This window comes from Cervus canadensis, chromosome 11 (genome assembly GCF_019320065.1).
Source record: "Cervus canadensis isolate Bull #8, Minnesota chromosome 11, ASM1932006v1, whole genome shotgun sequence".
Lineage (NCBI taxonomy): Eukaryota > Metazoa > Chordata > Mammalia > Artiodactyla > Cervidae > Cervus > Cervus canadensis.
In genome coordinates this window covers 21,621,807-21,640,888 of record NC_057396.1, presented here as the reverse complement: position 1 = coordinate 21,640,888, position 19,082 = coordinate 21,621,807, and the positions used below count along the sequence as shown (strand labels likewise).

The window sequence follows — 19,082 nt, the reverse complement described above, 5'->3', positions numbered from 1 at the left end:
TATGGAAACCCCTAAAATAACATCTAAAAATAATACACAGAGGGATTACAAAAAAGTCAATTTGATTTTAGAGGAACTAAAATCAAATATTAAAAAATATTTAATTTACCCCAAATAAGGCAGGATAAGAGGAGCAGAAAACAGAAGAGACAGCTAGAAAACAAATAGCAAGATGGTATTCATAAATGGATAAAACACTTCAATTAAAATGCACAGATTGACAGGTTAAAACAGCAGTGCCCTGGAACACTACTCAGCAACAAAAAGGAGTGAACAATTGATACACACAGCAACTTGGGTGGACCTGAAGGGAACTATACTGAATGAAAGAAGGCAGCCCCAAAGGTAGCATACTATATGGGTCCACTTGCATACTAGTCTTCAAATAACACTTATACAGATGGAGAAGAGATCTGTTGGTTGCCAGGAGTTGTCAGAAGAAAGGATTGTGTCTATAAGTGAACAGTACCAGGGAGCCCTGTGATGATTGTGTAGATCGATGTGGTGGTACTGGTGGTTACACAAAGCTACATGTATAATAAAATTATAGAGAAACACACACACAAATACACATACACACAAGTAAGTATATGTAAAACTAGAGAAATTGGAATAAGCACCAATGTCAATTTTCTAATATTGCTGCTATACCAAATTTATGCAAGATAAATACAGGGGGCATTGGGTGAAGGGTGAACAGTACCTCTGTATAAATTTATAATTATTTAAAAATAAAGAGTTGGGGAAAAGCAAGACCAAACTACTTGCTCTAAGAAATGACTTTGAATACAATGCCACAGATAGTGAAAATGAAGGGAAGGCAAAATATATACCACGTAAAAAGTAAGCATAAAAAAAAACCTTCAAGAAAAAAGTATTACTAGAGGTAAAGAAGGGTATTTCATAACGGCAAAAGGTTCTATTTGTCAAGAAGACATATAATCTAAATGTATATGCATCTAATGACAGAAAAAGAGACAAACCACAATTATAGTTGGGGATTTTTATATACCTCTCCATGATTTAATAGAACAGCAAAAAAATTGAAGTTGTAAGAACCCTTAACAATACTATAAACATGTTTATTGAATTTATATTTATAGAACAGTGTACCCTTCTATTCAACATTGTACTAGAGGTTTGAGCCAGTGCAATACGCAATAAAAGAAAAGGTATAAAGGTTGGAAAGAAAGAAGTACAACTTTTATTATCTACAGGCAACATGATCGTCTGCATAGGAAATCTGAAAAAAATCTACAAAAAAGGCTCAAAAATTAATGAAATGGCAGGGTCAAGACCAATATATTCAGATCATTTATATTTTGTATGCCAGCAAGAAACATAAACCTAAAATTAAAATACCATTTATGATAGCATCAAAAATGTGCATTACTTAGAGATTAAATTTAACCAGATATGTGCAAAACTGAAAAATGTTAAACGTTACACAAAGAATTAAAGAACTAAACAAATGGAGAGATACAGTGTTGTCATGGATTAGAAGTCAAGATGTTGACTCTCCTTTAATTGATCTATAGATTTAATGCAATCTCAATAAAAAAATATGTCAGTCTTAAAAATAGAAATAAGTGAACTAATTCTTAAGTGTGTATGGAAATGTGAAGTACTTTGAAGAGTCAAAACAATTTTAAAACAGAAAAGTATGTTTGGAAGACTCATACCATCTGATTTCAAGACTTCTGTAATGAGCAGTAATTGACACAGTATATTGATGTAAGCAGAAACATATTGACTAGTTGGACAGAATAGAACCCAGAAACAGACTAAAACTGTACAAAGAACTCTTGAAACTCAATAATAAGATGGCAAACAACCCTATTTTTTTAAAAGTAAAAGATTTGAAAAAAAAGGTGAAAGATTGGAGTGAATACTTTGTTTTAAAAGATACATAGTTGACAAGTAAGCACACAGAGAAATGTTCAACATCATTTAGTCTTTAGTGAAATAAGTTTAAAACCACACTGAGATACCACCACAAAACTAACAGAATGGTTAGCATTTAAAGAGATTGACAACACCAAGTGTGGTAATCATGTGCAGGAACTGAAACTCTCATAATTTGCAGGTGGAATGTAAGATGATACAGCCACTGTGGAAAGCAGTTTGACAGTTTCTTGTAAAGTTAAAATTGCCTTATACAACTCAACACTCCCACTCGCAAGTATTTATCCAACAGAAGTAAAAACATATGCAAATATTTATAGTGATTTTATTCCAAATTGCTTGAACTCAGAAATAACTCACATGTCCAACAACTGGTAAATACATAAATTGCAGTACATTTGCACAATGGAATACTACTACTGATGCATGCAACAGCACAACCTGGATGGATCTCGAAGGTATTACTCTAAGTGAAAGAAGCCAAAAAACAAAGAGGAAAATACAATGTGATTCCATTTATATAAGAAAGGCAAAACCATAGGAGAAAAATAAAATCTGTGGCTTCCAGAGACTGGGGTGATGGGGGAAGGGATTGGCTTTAAAAAGATGGGTTTCAGTCTGTATATGTAATACCTCAAATTTAAAAATGCATCAAAATTTCATAGGATGCAGTTAAATTAGTGTTTGGAGGAAAATTTTTAGCTGTAAATGCTAAAATTAGAAAGGAAAACAGGTTTAAACTCAATAATACAACTTTCCATTTTAAGAAACTAGACAAAAAAGGACAAATTAAGTGCAGTAAGCAGAAGAAAGGAAATAAATGTAAGAGTAGGTATCAGTGAAATAGACACGGTAAGGAAGATTCAAAAGCAACATTTGGCTCTTTAAAGAAATAAATTAAACTGATAAGCAATTTGGCAATATTGGTCAAGGGAAATAAGAGAAAACACAAATTACTAATATGAGGAATGAAAGAGGTAGCATCACTGGTGAGCCTTTGGACATTTAAAGAATTAAAAGGGAATATTATGAAAAAATAAATTTGCAACTCTGATAAAACAGACAAATTCCTTGAAAAATATAAATTCCAAAAGTGACACAAGAAAGGAAATTTGAAAAATCATATATGTGTTAGTGAAATTGAATTTATATTTAAAAACCTTCCCACAAAGAAAACTCCAGCCCTAGATAGTTTTACTGGTGAATTCTATCAAACATTAGGGAAGAAAATTATCCATATTACACAACTCCTTCAGGAAATTGAAGAGGGAAGAGTTTTCATCTGGTTTTATAAAACCAACACCAAAAACAGACATAACATTACAAGAAATAAAACCATAACCCAATACTCTTCATTAACATAGATGCAACCTATCATAAGTAGGAATTCAAATTCGGAAACATATAAAAATGGTAACATATCAGGATCAAGTAGAGTTTATTCTAGGAACGCAGGAGTGGTTTAACATTTGAAAATCAATCAAAAATAATTTACTGTGTTAACTGCATAAAACAAAAATCATATGACCATTCAAATTGAGATTTAACATTTGAAAATCAATCAAAAATAATTTACTGTGTTAACTGCATAAAACAAAAATCATATGACCATTCAAATTGAGGTTTAACGTTTGAAAATCAATCAAAAATAATTTACTGTGTTAACTGCATAAAACAAAAATCATATGACCATTCAAATTGATTGAGAAAAATATTTGGTGTAATTAATAACATTCATGATTTTAAAAATATCTCTCAGTGTACAAAAATAGGAGGGGACTTCTTCAACTTGATAAAGATCATTTATGAAAAATCTATAGCTAATGCCATATTTAATGGTGAAAGATTTTGCCCTGAGGATGGAACAAATACAGATATCTGCTCTCGCCACTCCCATTAACACTGAAGAGGTCTTGGACAATGCAATAAGACAAGATAAGAAAAATAAAGGCCCTGGAGAAGGAAATGGCAACCCACTCCAGTACTCTTGCCTGGAATGTCCCATGGACAGAGGAGCCTGGTGGGCTATAGTCCATGGGGTCACAAAGAGGCGGACACAACTGAGAGACTTCACTTTAGAGACAAATATGAAACTTACAAGCCACAGTTATTATCGTTGTTTATTTAAATATAATATGCTGCCCCCTTTAAGTTAGCCTTATCAAAAGTTAAACAAATAACTTTTGTTTAATTTTGTATCAGGCTCTAAGATTTCTCAATATCTTTATCTAAAATACATGGTTTAAGTAATTAGGATGAAATCCATTTCCTTGGAATTTTAGTCAATCAACAACCAATGGGGGAGGAAATATATTTTGTAAATACTATCTGAGAATGAGAACACATCAAGGTAACCTAATGGTAATAATAAAAGAAAAACTCTGAAAAAAATAAATATTTTGGTGCTAAAACCAAATTTAAAAAGTCACTTTGACTCCTTTACTTTGAATTTGAGATGCAATTATCTGCTGTGCGCAAAGTATATTTTGAGGTGTTTCTTTGAAATTACAAATAATTTATAAGCAAAGTCATACAAAAATGTAATTAGATGAAAACATCAATCATTCCATTGTGTCAACAAGGTATTTTCATTTGGCAAACAAAGTGGCAGTGTAGATGCAAATATTCTGAGATCAAAGCTTCTTTTTTTTTTTTTTAACTCATATGTGTATCTACTCCTTTGTTCATAAGATCGTGAGCAGCAACTGTATTCAGGTCTCCAACCTTGGAAACGTGAACTCAACTTGCAGTCCTCTTTTTTTAATCATCCCTCATATGATGTCTGCATGACATCTTGAAATATAGTTCCTCAAACTTCTTTCCTTTCTATGGCAAAACCTATATATGGGACAGTGTTTGAGTTGGGACTTCTTGAAACTTGTGCCAAGATCACAATACTTTATCTGAATTTCAAATATTTTCTTTTAAACATTTTTTTTCTGTCAGTAATTTTTAAATTTGTGGCAATATGAAATAAAATTATTTTAATTATTTAAAAAAAAAAAAAGAAAAATAAAGGGCACACAGATTAAAAAAGGAAGTAGTAAAACTATTTGCAAGTGAAATGATTGTATATGTAGAAAATATTAATTTTACAAGAACTACTGGAATTAGTAAGTGAATTTTGCAAGGTCACAGGACACAAAGTCAACATACAAAATTAATCAGGTTTCTTTACAATAACAACAAATAAATAGAACATTTAAAATTTTAAGTAATATTTATAACAGCATCGAAAATACTATGGAATAAGTTTAATAGAAACATGTATGAAACTTCTACATTAAAAATAATACACTGCTGAAGCCCCAAATAAATGGAAAGAAATACCATATTCAATAACTGGAAAATTCAATATTGTTAAAATATCAATTCTCCCCCTAAATTTCTCTGTGGATCTCACAGCATTCCAAACAAACTCCCAGCAGGTTTTTTTTTTTTAAGTAAAATGTGATAAGTTGAATATAAAATTTATTTGGAAGTACAAAGGTCCTAAAAAGTCAAACTATCCTAAAAATGAAGAATAAAGTTCAAGGACATATACTATCTGATATCAAGATAACAAATAGTCTGACACTTCTCAGTTAACTTAATTTTCAGTCAAAATACCAAAGCAATTCAAAATTGTGCCGGAACAAATTCCATCTAAATGCAAAAACAAAACACAAATCAGCAACAATAAAAACCTTGACCTATACTTCACACCATTATAAAAATTAATTTTCAACAGAGCATAGAATTAAATATAAGGAACTAAAAGTCATAAATCTTCTGAAAAAAAATACAGGAAATGTTCTGATGAACGTAGAGTAGATTTCTTAAGATGATATCCAGAAAACACTACCATAAATAAAAGAACTGGTAAAATTGGACCTCATTAAATTTTAAAACTTTGTTCATCATAAGCTCCATTAGGGAAATGTGTAGGCAAGCCAGAGAGTGAGAATAAGCATTTGCATTACATAGATGACAAAGGACTTGTATTCAGAATATACAAGCAATTCCTATAAATCTGTAACAAGAAAACACAACAACCAACACTATAAAAAATAGGAAAAGACTTAAACAGATACTTCACAAGGAAAGATACATAAGTGGTCAATAAGCACATTAGAAAAGAGTCCCTATTTATTAGTCATGGGATGTATTTAAAAAAACACAATGAAATACTCCTACATGTTTACCATAATGGCTAAAATTAAAAAGACTGATAATACCTAATGTTGGTGAAGATGTGGGGAAATGGGAACTCTCATAGCTGATGGGTGGGAGTTACAATGTACAACCACTTTCTAAAACAATCTGGCAGTGTCTCATTAAATATATATCTATTCTATGAGAAGTGGTGGTTATTCCACTTCTAGGTTTTACATATGTACAGCACATGTACAGCAAAATACTTGTACAGAAATGTTCATAGCTTTATTCATAATATATTAAAACTGGAAACAACACAAATGGTTATCAACAGGAGAGTGGATAAACAAATCATGGTATAGCCATAACCAAATACTACCTATCCATAAAAAAGAAAAGCTACTATGTACAACATGAATGAACCTCAAAAAACATTTCAATATACATTAGGTGCAGACAAATACTATTTGATTCCACTTATATGAGGTACCTAAAACAGTCAAATTCAGAGAGTCAAAAAGTACATTGGTAGATGCCCGGGGCCAGGGGATGGGGTGAGGTGGAGAAGGTATATGGGGAGTTAGTGTTGGATGGGGACATAATTCCAGTTTAGGAAGGTGAAAAATTTCAGAGACAGATGATGGTGAGAGTTGCATAATAGTGTGAATGTCCTTAGTGCTACTGAACTGTACAGTTAAGTATCATTAAAATAGTATGTTTTATATTATTTGGCTTCTACCACAATAAAAAATATTAAAAAATAAATAAATACAGGGAAAAAATTATGCTGAGTGAAAAATCCAGACACAATAAAGTACACACAGTAAATTTTCATTCTTATGAAGTTCCAGAACTGGCAAAAATAATCTATGATGACAGAAATCAGAATGGTGTGTGGATGGAGGGGATGGTGATTGGAAAAGAAATGGGGCATCTTTGTAAGGTGATGGAAATGTTTGATATACGGACAGGGATATGAATTATGTGGGTGCATGCAATTATGAAAACTCATTGAACTATACACTTTACATCCGTGCATTTCAATATCTGTATTGAAACTGGTAAAAGGTTTTGAAAAGTAAATTGAAAAAAAAATTTTAACTATGTTAACAAACAAGCTCAGTAAAGTCTGCTTTTAAAAGAAATCAAAGTAAATCTAGAATCTATTAATATTGAAGACTTTGTAATTAAGAAAAAGGAGAAAGAAGAAGCAGAGATAATTATATAGTCTATCGTCTACTGAGGGTTTACTAAGATCTCTAGTAACTACATGCATTTTCTCATTTAATTCCCATAATAACCCATTTTTCGGCCATAGTAGGAAAGACACGCTTTAATAAACAAAACTTCCTACCACCCTTAGCAAATATCTTAGGTATAAAGTTTCTTAAAAACTCAGGAAACCACGACATTTTTTTTCCTCATTTTAAAATTGCAAGCAGTAAGTTGTAGAAGTTGTTTCATAAACCTACTGTTACCACTAAGAAATGTGAACCACAGAAAATAATATCTATTACCATTTCTGGTTGCAGTAATACTCATAAATATGCGTGTAACCTAGGCCCACAACTCTGAAAGCATCTTAATTCTGTGAAATTCCTATTTCTAGACTATCTGCCCCTCACAGTGTAAGTTGGAGGCTAGTTAGCATGATTTGTCCAATAAATAGGTACCCCAGGCTCACCGCTAAGATGAATCTAACACCAACTTCTCTATCGGCTCAACGAGAGTCTCAAGAAAAAAACTCCTCTTGCATAAACAGCGGGTAGTTTTACAAAAGAATCATGGGACTAGGGGACGGTAAGATGGTCCTTACCACATCCAGCACGGCGTAAACAAACATGTCCAAGTATACAGTGGTGGCCTGGGTCCAGTTGTGAACTGGCCTTACTTCCTTCCGATACGTCTGTAATAGCTGCTTGGTGAGATGATGCAGAGCTGGACTCCTGGAATAAGATGTATCCATGGCCAGGATTCCTGAAAAAGAAAGCTATCACTGTGAGGGTGAAAATAAGATCTTGGCATCTTCAGGAGACTTCAGACTGCCCAGGGCTCAGTCGCTCCTGGAAGAATACAGTTTTTAGCACACCCCAATCTGCTGAAGTTCACAACCAACTCATGGACATTTTGTCGGACACATTTAAAGTATGCTGATGATACAGAAAACAAATTTACAGTGACCAAATGGGAAAGAGGGGGTTGGGATAAATTGAGAATTAGGGATTAACAGATACACAGTATATAAAATAGGTTTAAAAAAAAACGACCGAGGACCTATTGTATAGCACAGGGAACATATGTTCAACATCTTCAACATCTTATCGTAACCTACAATGGAAAAGAAACTGAAAAAGAATATATATGTGTAAGTAAAAGTGCTCAGTCATGGCCAGCTCTTTACAGCTTCATGGACTGCAGCTTGCCAGGCTCCTCTGTCCACGGAATTTTCCAAGCAAGAATACTGGAGTGGGTTGCTATTCCCTACTCCAGGGGATCTTCCCAACCCAGGGATCAAATCTCTATGTCCACTGCAGTGGCAGGGGGATTCTTTACCACCGGCGCCACCTGGGAAGCCCGTACGTGTGTGTGTGTGTGTGTGTGTGTGTGTGTGAATGAGTCACTTTGCTGCACACCTGAACGCTGTAAATCAACCATACTTCAATAAAGAATAAAAAAATTAAGTCAGCTGATAGCCTAAATGCCCAAATGCCCAATGGAGAAATCTCATTGTAAGGATAAATAAACCAACTCCATCTCTGGGGATGCTAACTTGCACACCGTTTCCATTTTTACAGCTATCTTGCATCTTGAAGACAGCATCCTTTCTTCATTCCTGTATCCGCCCCCTCCTGGTACACAGGAGGAAGCTTCCGATGCACTTAGCCAACTTCCTCCTTGGATTTTTCCTTTCGATTTTTTCCATTTATAATTCAAAAATCACATAGAAAACCCAAGCAGAAACATGGACAAACTACTTGAATCCAAAGAGCCGTGTAGATTTCTAAATAACGGAATCAAGGAAAATCCAATTCATATTTTTCTCCTCAAAAATCATATTTGTTCTCCCACTCAGTCTGTCTGAAAATGCACTTGTCAGAAAACGAGAGCTTCATTTTGGGAAAAAATCTCTGAGGTTCCAGGGGACAACCATTTCCTGTGACCCAGGAATCGTGATTTGTGGAGGAGCCGTGATGAGTGCTGAGGCTGGAGCGGCCAGGGGGAAGCAAGCAAGAGAAATGAGCACCAGCAATTGGAAGTGACAAATCTGAGAGGGCTTTCTCGAAATTGCAGAAAGATATTTTGTTCACCAGCTTTGCTGGCCCCCGGGGGATTCAAAGCTTCCCTCAGTCATTGGACTGAAGCAAATTGCACACCCACCCACCGCAGCGCGGGCCAACTCTATCCGTGGTGTCCTGCGCGTGAATTCACCGCGACTCTCAGCGGTTTTGATGGTTATTTTGATGAGCTGCGGAAGGTACGCAGGCTCCAGCAGGAAACTGTAAATGAGGTACCTTCCCCCTGTGCGACAATCCTGTTTATACCCATCTCTTTATGAACGATGCCATGTCACTTGCCGCCACAGGCAGCAATTTCTATGATTTATCAATGTCAGTGTGACCAAAATGCTAACGACAGTGGTGAAGGGGCCATTCCAGACTCACTGTGGGCAGTGGAATATTCACTTTCATTACCATCCGAGCTGGGGAATCTAGTGAGCGTTTTAAACTCCCTAACTATCCACCCAACAAGACGCCAGAAGAGGCAGCCGCTCTTCAGGCATGCGGGGACTAAGGTGGGTGGCTCACGTCACGCATCATCTTTAGTTTTTGTGAACTGCGACTGTCAAAGATGTGCTACGAATCTCTGTTTTGTTGTTGTTCAGGGGCTAAGTTGTGTGTGGCTCTCTGTGACCTCACGGACTGCAGCACGCCAGGTGTGTCTGTCCTTCACTATCTCCTGGAGCTTGCTCAAACTCCCGTCCATTGAGTCTAACCAACGGTGACGCCATCCAGCCATTGTATCTTCTGCTGCCCCCTTCCCCTTGAATCTCTCTGCTTGGGACTGTTTCTTACTGGCTGATCCCACGGGAGAGAATTCTGGACCCCAAAGCAAAATTAGTCTGGTGTTTTTCCTGTGAATTTCACTTTGGGCAACTTTAGTTTTACCTCCCTTGGAATCTCCCAAGTCCCAGCTGGGAAAACACTGAAATGTGCATGTTTCAATACAGGAAACCACCTGAGACAGAGTTAATAATTCTGAGAAACGAATATTCTCTACACCCTCTGCTCATAGGGCCTCAAATTCCCCTCTGATATCTTTCCTGTGGATATAGGTCTCTTATGGATAAACATATTTTCAAGAATGAGTCAAAGTCTTTGGGTAAAAAGAGAAAGTTCTGGAAGCTGGAAATAAGAACAAAAGAGAAACCGGGAGTGATAGGAGAAAAATAAGCAAAGGGAAGTGTGCTTAAATAAACCACAGGGGGAAATAGTTCTTTGTTTAAAATGGGAAGAAATAATAAATTACATTTCTACTATGAATGCAAATTTGCCTGAGGAGAAAGATCAATTACAGGAGAGAGATTAAGGATTTAAGTGACCATTAATTAACAGTAAATTATGCCCCTTGAAAGCTAATGTGACATTCACACAAGCACTAAATGACTCACAGTTCAGTGATGTTTCAACAGACACTGATGGAAGCTATCAACAGACCCAGCAAAGATACCACACTAGCACTGCCTCCTTGAATGCTAATAATCAGCATCAAATAACGCACTTGTAAGATTTCTGAAAAGTAGAATGTGTTACCAACTGAGTTGTGAAGCGCTTCTAGGTGAAGAGAGGTTTTAAAAAGATAAGAATGCAATAGAATTGTTCCTTTGCTTTCCTTATTTCAATGAGCTACATACATACCTATCTTAAAGTGTTCTGGGCACTTTGATGAAAAGAGCTGTTTCTGGTTTAGTGAGTATATCACCTTTAGGATTATAAGAGACTAGGAAGATCCCCTGGAGAAGGGAATGGCAACCCACTCCAGTACTCTTGCCTGGAAAATCCCATGGACAGAGGAGCCTGATAGGCTATAGTCCATGGGGTTGCAAAGAGTCGGACACGACTGAGCGACTTTACTTACTTAGGACTGCAATAGGCTGGGACCTGGGACCTAGGGCCCCGCTGCAGTGTTTGCCCTGGACAAATGTCTCCTGGAGAAACAGAATACAAAGAAGCTATAAGGGACTAAAAACAACTGTGTGCATGTGCTACTGCTGCTGCTAAGTCGCTTCAGTTGTGTTCAACTCTGTGTGACCCCATAGACGGCAGCCCACCAGGCTCCCCTGTCCCTGGGATTCTCCAGGCAAGAACACTGGAGTGGGTTGCCATTTCCTTCTCCAATGCATGAAAGTAAAAAGTGAAAGTGAAGTCGCTCAGTCCTGTCTGATTCTTAGCGACCCCACGGACTGCAGCCTACAAGGCTCCTCTGTCCATGGGATTTTCCAGGCAAGGGTACTGGAGTGGGGTGCCATTTCCTTCTCCGGTGTGCATGTGCAGTTCGGGCAAATTATGAACAAGATACAAAAAGACCAAAATCCCAAGTGCCACTTCTGAAGAGTAGGGAGCAAAAGCAAGGTACTGTGTTTGTCCCCTGCATACAACACTACCAAAGTGGTGGGCAAAATACCTAAGCCACGCCTCTGGCTCGATCACAGACCCACCCCTACCTTCATCCCATGTAAAGAGCCAGCTCAGCTCTGAGTGTGAGCAAGGGAACCTGTTACTTGTGTTAGCTTCTCCCTGCTGCTGCAGGGACCCCAATAAAGACTTGCCTGAATTTCTTGTCTAGTCTCTGATCAATTTCTATTGAACAATAGATAGCAATACATATATCTGAGAGGTTACAATATATCTGAGAGGTTACAAGGAAATAGTGGTTTAGATGTGTGGTATTATTAAATACCTAATACTGATTAAATGACTTGCTGTGTGCCAGGGACTAGGCTAAGAGCCATTTACATAAATGATCTCATTTAACTTCTACAAGAGCTTTATGAGATAGGTGCTCTACAACCCTGTTAGGACTCATTTACAGGTGAGGGACTCTAGGCTTGGTGAGGTTAGTACTGCGGAAGATCATACAGCTTGCAAGAGACGAGGATGGAATTTAAACAAGGCGGATCTGAATCCAAAGACCAAGCTCTTACTCTGATGCTACACCGACCTGGCTCCCTGAGAACGCTGGGAACAGCAGCAAGTAACCCTTCAAAAGGAAGAAAATACCTTGTGTATTCTCTCGTAGAATACTACCATGCATAGCAGTTCTAGGGAACCTGCTGCTTAGCACAGGGAGCCAAGCTCCACGCTCTGTGATGACCCAGAGGGGTGGGATGGTGGTGGGAGGGGAGACTAAGAGGAGGCTTCCCTGGTGGCTCAGACGGTAAAGCGTCTGCCTGCAGTGCCGGAGACCCGGGTTCAATCCCTGGTTTGGGAAGATACCCTGGAGAAGGAAATGGCAACCCACTCCAGTACTCTTGACTGGAAAATTCCATGGACTGAGGAGCCTGGTAGGCTACAGTCCATGGGGTCACAAAGAGTCGGACACGACTGAGCGACCTCACTTTAATGGCTGATTCCCTTTGCTCTACAGCAGAAACTAACACAACATTGTAAAGCAATTATACTCCAATAAAGTAAATAAATAAACAAAATTTAAAACAAAAAGGAAGAGTTGCATGGTGTACGTTTTTGGAAAGAAACAGCTCATTGTTATTTTCTGCGTTTGCGTGTTTTCGGGTCAACAATATCTTACATTTGCATTGCACTTTATGAGTTCATAATACTTTTTTATTTGGTCTCCATGAATATGCAAAATAAAAAGTTAACTTACAGGGAAACAGCATTTCTAAGAGGTACATGGACTCACCCAGGGTCCCATGGCTGGTGAGCAGTGTGGTAGGGCTACGTGGTTCCAGTTCAGGCCTCCTATCCTGTTCCAGCACACTGCCTCTGGGTTCGGCTCCAACCTGGTGGTTTGTTAAGTGCTCTTATATTTACAAATCAACCTGCTATTAACCCAGTAAGATTTCAAAGGGTAAATTTTTCTGCAACGAACGTTCTCAGTATGATTTATGGTCAAGTGCTGACTATGAGACGCTATTAAAACACTTTCTCTGCCACATTTAGAACAAAAATCAAGCGTAATACAAAACATTAAAAAGAGAAATCATTAAGAAGAATTTCTTCTATTTTCAAACCTTCATTTTTCTATTTTATCTTGCTTCGTTTAATGTTGACAATTATTTTCTGCTAAGAAACCCATTTGGCATTTAATGAAATTTCCTCTGTTTTCATTTTTATAATTAAGATATGCTTTTATCCTTTAAGTTCAACATCCAGGATTTTTAAACTTTAATGATAAGTGGCTATTTTTCTTCTCTATCCAATAAAAAAATCATTTCCAGCTGCTTGGCTACCAAATTCCTTCCTCATCTCTGTAATTGACTCATTCCACTTTCAGTTATATTTTAAAACATGGAAATTCAGATACGAGCTCTAGGAGAACCCTCAAGAACAAGGCGTGTTGGGAAACACTAGCGTGAACATAAATTTTTGATTTGTGCATGTTTTCTAGGAACCAATTGTATCCTAACTCAAATGGTTCAATACGGTAGAGTTAATACTGGCACCATGGAAGTTTAAGTCCAGAAATGTAGGGGGAAATATATATATATATATATATACACACATACAACGTATATGTATTAGTTTCTTAAGCATTTTTTTAGGGGAATTGCACACTGAAAACATGCAAGTTTCTAGAGCTCATCTTTCGAGAAACACTCCATGTCTATACAGGCTTTGTAGGACTGGATGTAAAGCCCTAACACCAAATGACACTCAGGTGTCTGTAGCTATGATGGATCCAAGGGACTCTCTCCATGGGCTTCTAAAGACCAAGACTATTTTGGATAATAAAAATATACTCTTCAGACATAAAAGTAAATCTGAAAAAGAATGCCCCAAACTCTCAACATCAATTGTTGTAAAGAGAGCTTGATTTCTAAAGAAGGAGAAATTTATCAAGCAATTACATCATCTCAGAGCATACTTTTAACTTTGGAAAGCCCCACTGTGTGGTCCTCTGGATACACGCACCTGTAATTGTGGGAGCAAAGTCATAACAAGGTGTTGGTCTCCTTGTAGATTCACAGGACTGGCATTTTACAGATGGTAAACAAAAGCAAGCACTTGTGAGGAGTTACATAGCACAACATAGAAGGGCCTGTCTCTAGGTTCTAGGTGCTAATCCTCGATGCCTAGTAAAATCACTAAGGTACTCACCGGAGGCGGCTGCCAGGACGAAGGGCCACAGGGGAGCCATTGGACCTGCCAGTGTCCCCCAGGCGCGTCCTGAAGATGAGAAACACAACTTGCCTCCTGGGTAGACTGTCACTCAGGCTTTCCTAAAAGAGCTCCCTTCTCCTCCATCCTCCTCTGTCTGCCAGTTTGTGCTGTCCTTGCTGACGCCGCTTTGTAAACACTGAAGGGGACCAAAGGCAACACCAACACCACACAAATGTTTCGGAATTGATGCCCTTGCAGTACCCCTTAACTTCTCCATTTGGTTCTGCCCCAGGATCAGACCATGGCCAACATTTCAATTTCCCTGACAGGAGATAGCTAAGTGAATAATGTAATCTAAGAGGAGCCCCTAAGGAGGGGAAATTCCACACTAATATGATTTCCTTTATAGCCTTTACCTAAGGCAATGCTCTTGCTGACATCCAGGACACTAATTTCATTAATAATTGAGATCCAAATAGCTGTTCTAAATCAGACTTATGCAGAACATCTTCAGCATTTGACAATGATTATTGGACTCTTGAATTACAGCAAGCTAATGGAAACCTGGTATCATCAAATGAACAGCAACTGCAAAGAGTACAGTGCTTTTCCTAATCCCCTTTCATTAAAAGAAGCATTGACTTTTTTGATAAACAGAAATGCTTCTTCAATTCTCACTGTCCACAATTCAGAAAGTAACTACACAAGAGAGAATGTGTATAGGCTTATTAAAGATGAAACTACAAAAGTTTAATGTTCATAAAAAAAGTTTTTTTCAGTTTTTGATTGAGCCCCATTCACTGCTAATTATTAAGGAAAAAGATGCATCCTTCCACATAAATTTATTTTCCATTAGTAGACTCCTGGATGCTCTAGAAACAACAAATTAAATTTCATGCCATTTCCAGGATCTGCCTGCTTTTTACTCTAAATCAAATGTAGAGCCCGCTGGTTTGAGATAAGTTTTCATGGAACAAATTGAGGGGGGAAATATATACCTGGTCCCTGTTCTCCTAATTATTTGATCCCCTTTGTTTGGAATCACGAAGCTCTCTCTCCATGTAGCCTGATTGGTTTCCCATTGTTGGTGAAAGAAGTTGCAAACACAAAAAGGGAGAAAACCAGGATGACTCCTGTAGTGTTGAGTTGGTTTTGGAAGTATCAGAGTGAGCGCTTGGTTTTCAGCACATGGAGCTAAATACAGAAATAAATACAAATGCAACGGTGTATGTGAAACTCTGTTCGTAAATGCATATGTCCCTAGCTCTGTCCACTAGAGGGCCTGGGAGCAGGGACACCCCAAGAGCAGTGAGCACACCCAACACCCGGATCTTGGTCTCTAAATAGCACACCTACCTACAAGTAAGAAATGGAGCAATGTGTGAGTCAGGGCTGGGGCAGGAAAGTGTAATATAAGAGCCTAGAACACCCCCTTGTATCATAAAGAAGTGCTAAAGAAATTATGGGAATGGGATACATGGACATAGCCAGCTTGAAGGGGCTCTCTCTGGCCCAATCTTTAATGATTTGAGCTTCAAAACCAGTAATGATGGCAAAGAATTATAACCTACGAAATAGGATACCAAATATTCCACAAGTCTATCCTGATTTAAATAAAGAGATGAATGGGAAGAAGGGAAAGCTTTTCCTTTAAATTAGAATGCCAGCTAATAAATATAGAAGAAATAATGGAATCTTTATAGTGATGACTAATTTGCAGAAGAAACGACAATGGGTGATGGAAACTAGTTGGTGAAAGTTTGATGGGGAACAGGACATTGACACAAAATATTTATTAATTACAAAGATTAAAAAAATCTACTAGTGGAGAAGCCTGGCAGACAACACCTCAATCAATTAATGAAAACTAGCATCACCAGTTATGAGTTGTGCACCATGAGATAGGATCTGAGAAGATGCAACAGCTCTTCTGTCTTCATCCAGCCAAAATTTCATAACTTGAATGTATCTTGGAGGAAACTCCATATTGAGGGACATTCTACAAAACAGTAGGTGTGTAGTCTTCAAAAGAGTCAAGGTTATGAAAGTTAAAGAAAGACTGAGAAACAGTACCAAACAAGAGGAGATTAAAGAGACCTGATGACTCAATGCCATGTGTGGTTCTCGAGTGGATACTTGTGTTATAAAGAACATTTTGGGGTCAACTAGTGAAACTCAACAGAGTCTGTGGACTAGATGGTAGTGACATAGTGATGTTAATTTCCTGATTTTGACTGTATTGAGATCATGCAAATTAATGTCCTTGTTTGTAAGAATAACTCTCTAAGTACTCACAGGTGAAAGGTCAGCATGTTTGCAAAGAACTCTCAACTGGCTAGCGGGGAGAGGGCAGTGAGTTATTTCTACTATGCTTCTAATTTTGCTGTGCATTTGAACATATTTCAGAAAAAAAAAAAAGGAAATGTAACCTAGCAGAGGAAACAGAATACAAAATTAAGGGAAGTTTCAGAAACAACCTTGAGAGAAAGTGTTCGGTGCAGCGGTAAAGAGTCTGTCTGCAATGCAGGAGACTCGGGTTTGATCCCTGGGTTGGGAAGATCCCCTGGAGGAAGAAATGACAACCCACTCCAGTATTCTTGCCTGGAGACTCCCGTGGACAGAGGAGTCTGGAGGGCTAGAGTCTGTGGGGGTCACAAAGAGTAAGACACAACTGAGAGACTGAGCAGGCAAGTACAAGAGATAAGATCACCAAGGACTGATCAGGGCCTCAAAGTCCCATCACTTTCCGTAAATGCTCTGAATTGTTGGTTTCCACCTAAGCGATGAATTAGGACAGGAGAAAGGCAAGCTGCATGCAGCAGTGCACTTTGTCATGGGCAGGGAACACAGAAGCTTGCCTTTATGCAAAGGTTTAATTGAGACGGTAATCAACATTATCATCCTACCACACACTTTAGTAAGCCATGGCTCGAAGTCAACCCCTCTGGGACATGCTCACCCTCCTTTCTGTCTCGCTTTCTCATATACCCATCTGTTACTGGAAGGCCATTGCTAATGATGTGCAATACAGGTACATTATGACCTTCATTAGCTAATTTAACAACAGTCTGGTGATCCTGCCCATTACAGCTTTTTATTGGCTGATGAATTCTGCTGGTTTGTATGAGTGATTTGTCTTCGAAGTAGTTTGCATCCAAATCCTTCCTGGTCTTCCCTTGATCTCCCTGCATTGCCCCACCAGATGGCTCAGAGCTTTCTTTTCCCAACCCTACTGTCCCATCTGGGTTTAGTTTATATATTCAGTGCCTTTACATTTGGTGTCTGTCCCTTGCTCAACCTTTAATTTTCCATGAAAACTGTCCCTTCTCACTGCCTAAATTCAGCACTTTTTACTCACAGTGTTTCTTACAATCCATTAGTCAAAGATTTCACTGTCCTTCAGTTCAAATCAGTCACTCAGTCATGTCCGACTCTGCGACCCCATGGACTGCAGCACGCCAGGCTTCCCTGTCCATCACCAACTCCCAGAGCTTGTTCAAACTCATGTCCATCGTGATGCCATCCAACTATTTCACCCTCTGTCATCCCATTCTCCTCCTGCTTTCAATCTTTCCCAACATCAGGGTCTTTTCCAATGAGTCACCCCTTCACATCAGGTGGCCAAAGTATTGGAGTTTCAGCTTCAGCATCAGTCCTTCCAAGGAATATTCAGGACTGATTTCCTTTAGGACTGACTGGTTTGATCTCCTTGAAGTTCAAGGGACTCTCAAGAGTCTTCACCAACACCACAGTTCAAAAGCATCCTTAGACATCTCTTTAGGGGGCTTCCCAGGAGACTCAAGGGGTAAAGAATCAGCTTGCCAATGCAGGAGACACAGGTCTGATCCCTAGGTCGGGAAGATCCCCTAGAGGAGGAAATGGCAACCCACTCCAGTATTCTTGTCTGGAAAATCCCATGCACAGAAAAGCCTGGTGGGCTAGAGTTCATGGGGTCACAAAGAGTCAGACATAACTGAACACACACACACACACACACACACACACAAGACATCTCTTTAGAAAGGATGAGTACAAGGTGAACCCCATTCAGGCACTTCAAACAAATCAGGGTATTAAAGTAAAAGAAGTGGAATTGTCAGGGGATACGAAGTAAGGCTTCTTAAACATCACCTGGGAAAAAGAAAGACAATCTGAGGTTTAAATCTGCCATTCTCTAATAGCAGTTGAGGCCAGGCCAATCATTAGAGCACCTAGAAATATATTTATTTCAGAGGTCTCCTCTCCACATTCCCATGAGTCCTTGCACACTGTGTTTTCCATTATTTCCAAGTAAGATATGGCACCCCTTAGATGGGCCAGTCTTTTGGAAGAAGCAGGGGGAGACGGTTTATTATGCAAACATAATAAGGAAGTGTTTATTATGCAAACAGCAACTGAGTTATGTGTCCTTTAAGACTACTAAATAGTTTTTAATTACTGCTATATCAGTAAATCCCATAAATATGCAAATGCAATTAGTTCACAAAATAGGCCTTAAATATCTTTATTCCTCTCCAACAAAGTTCTTTGAAGTTAATCACTAACTCTCTTTGTTCACCACCTTGGCAGTCGTGCTAAAATTGACAGGAATTTTGACAGATGTACATATTCAGGGGGAACCAAATTTTCTGAGCACATCTGGTCAGGCTGGAGGAGGAAAGCAGAAATGGTCACTGAAGCCAAACTCAAATATTTAAT

At 38.2% G+C, this 19,082-nt stretch overlaps 1 protein-coding gene across 1 annotated transcript in view; it reads right to left on the bottom strand.

Moving 5' to 3' along the window:
• The window catches only part of HTR3B (5-hydroxytryptamine receptor 3B), a 40,694-nt gene extending 26,273 nt beyond the window's left edge, over positions 1 to 14,421 (bottom strand). Inside the window, exons 1-2 of the mRNA XM_043482222.1 lie at positions 14,382 to 14,421; positions 7,859 to 8,019 (exon numbers count right to left, since the gene is read on the bottom strand). Coding sequence (XP_043338157.1) covers positions 7,859 to 8,019; positions 14,382 to 14,421 — 201 coding nt within the window. The remainder of the gene's footprint in view (positions 1 to 7,858; positions 8,020 to 14,381) is intronic.
• Between the last annotated feature and the right edge of the window lie 4,661 nt (positions 14,422 to 19,082).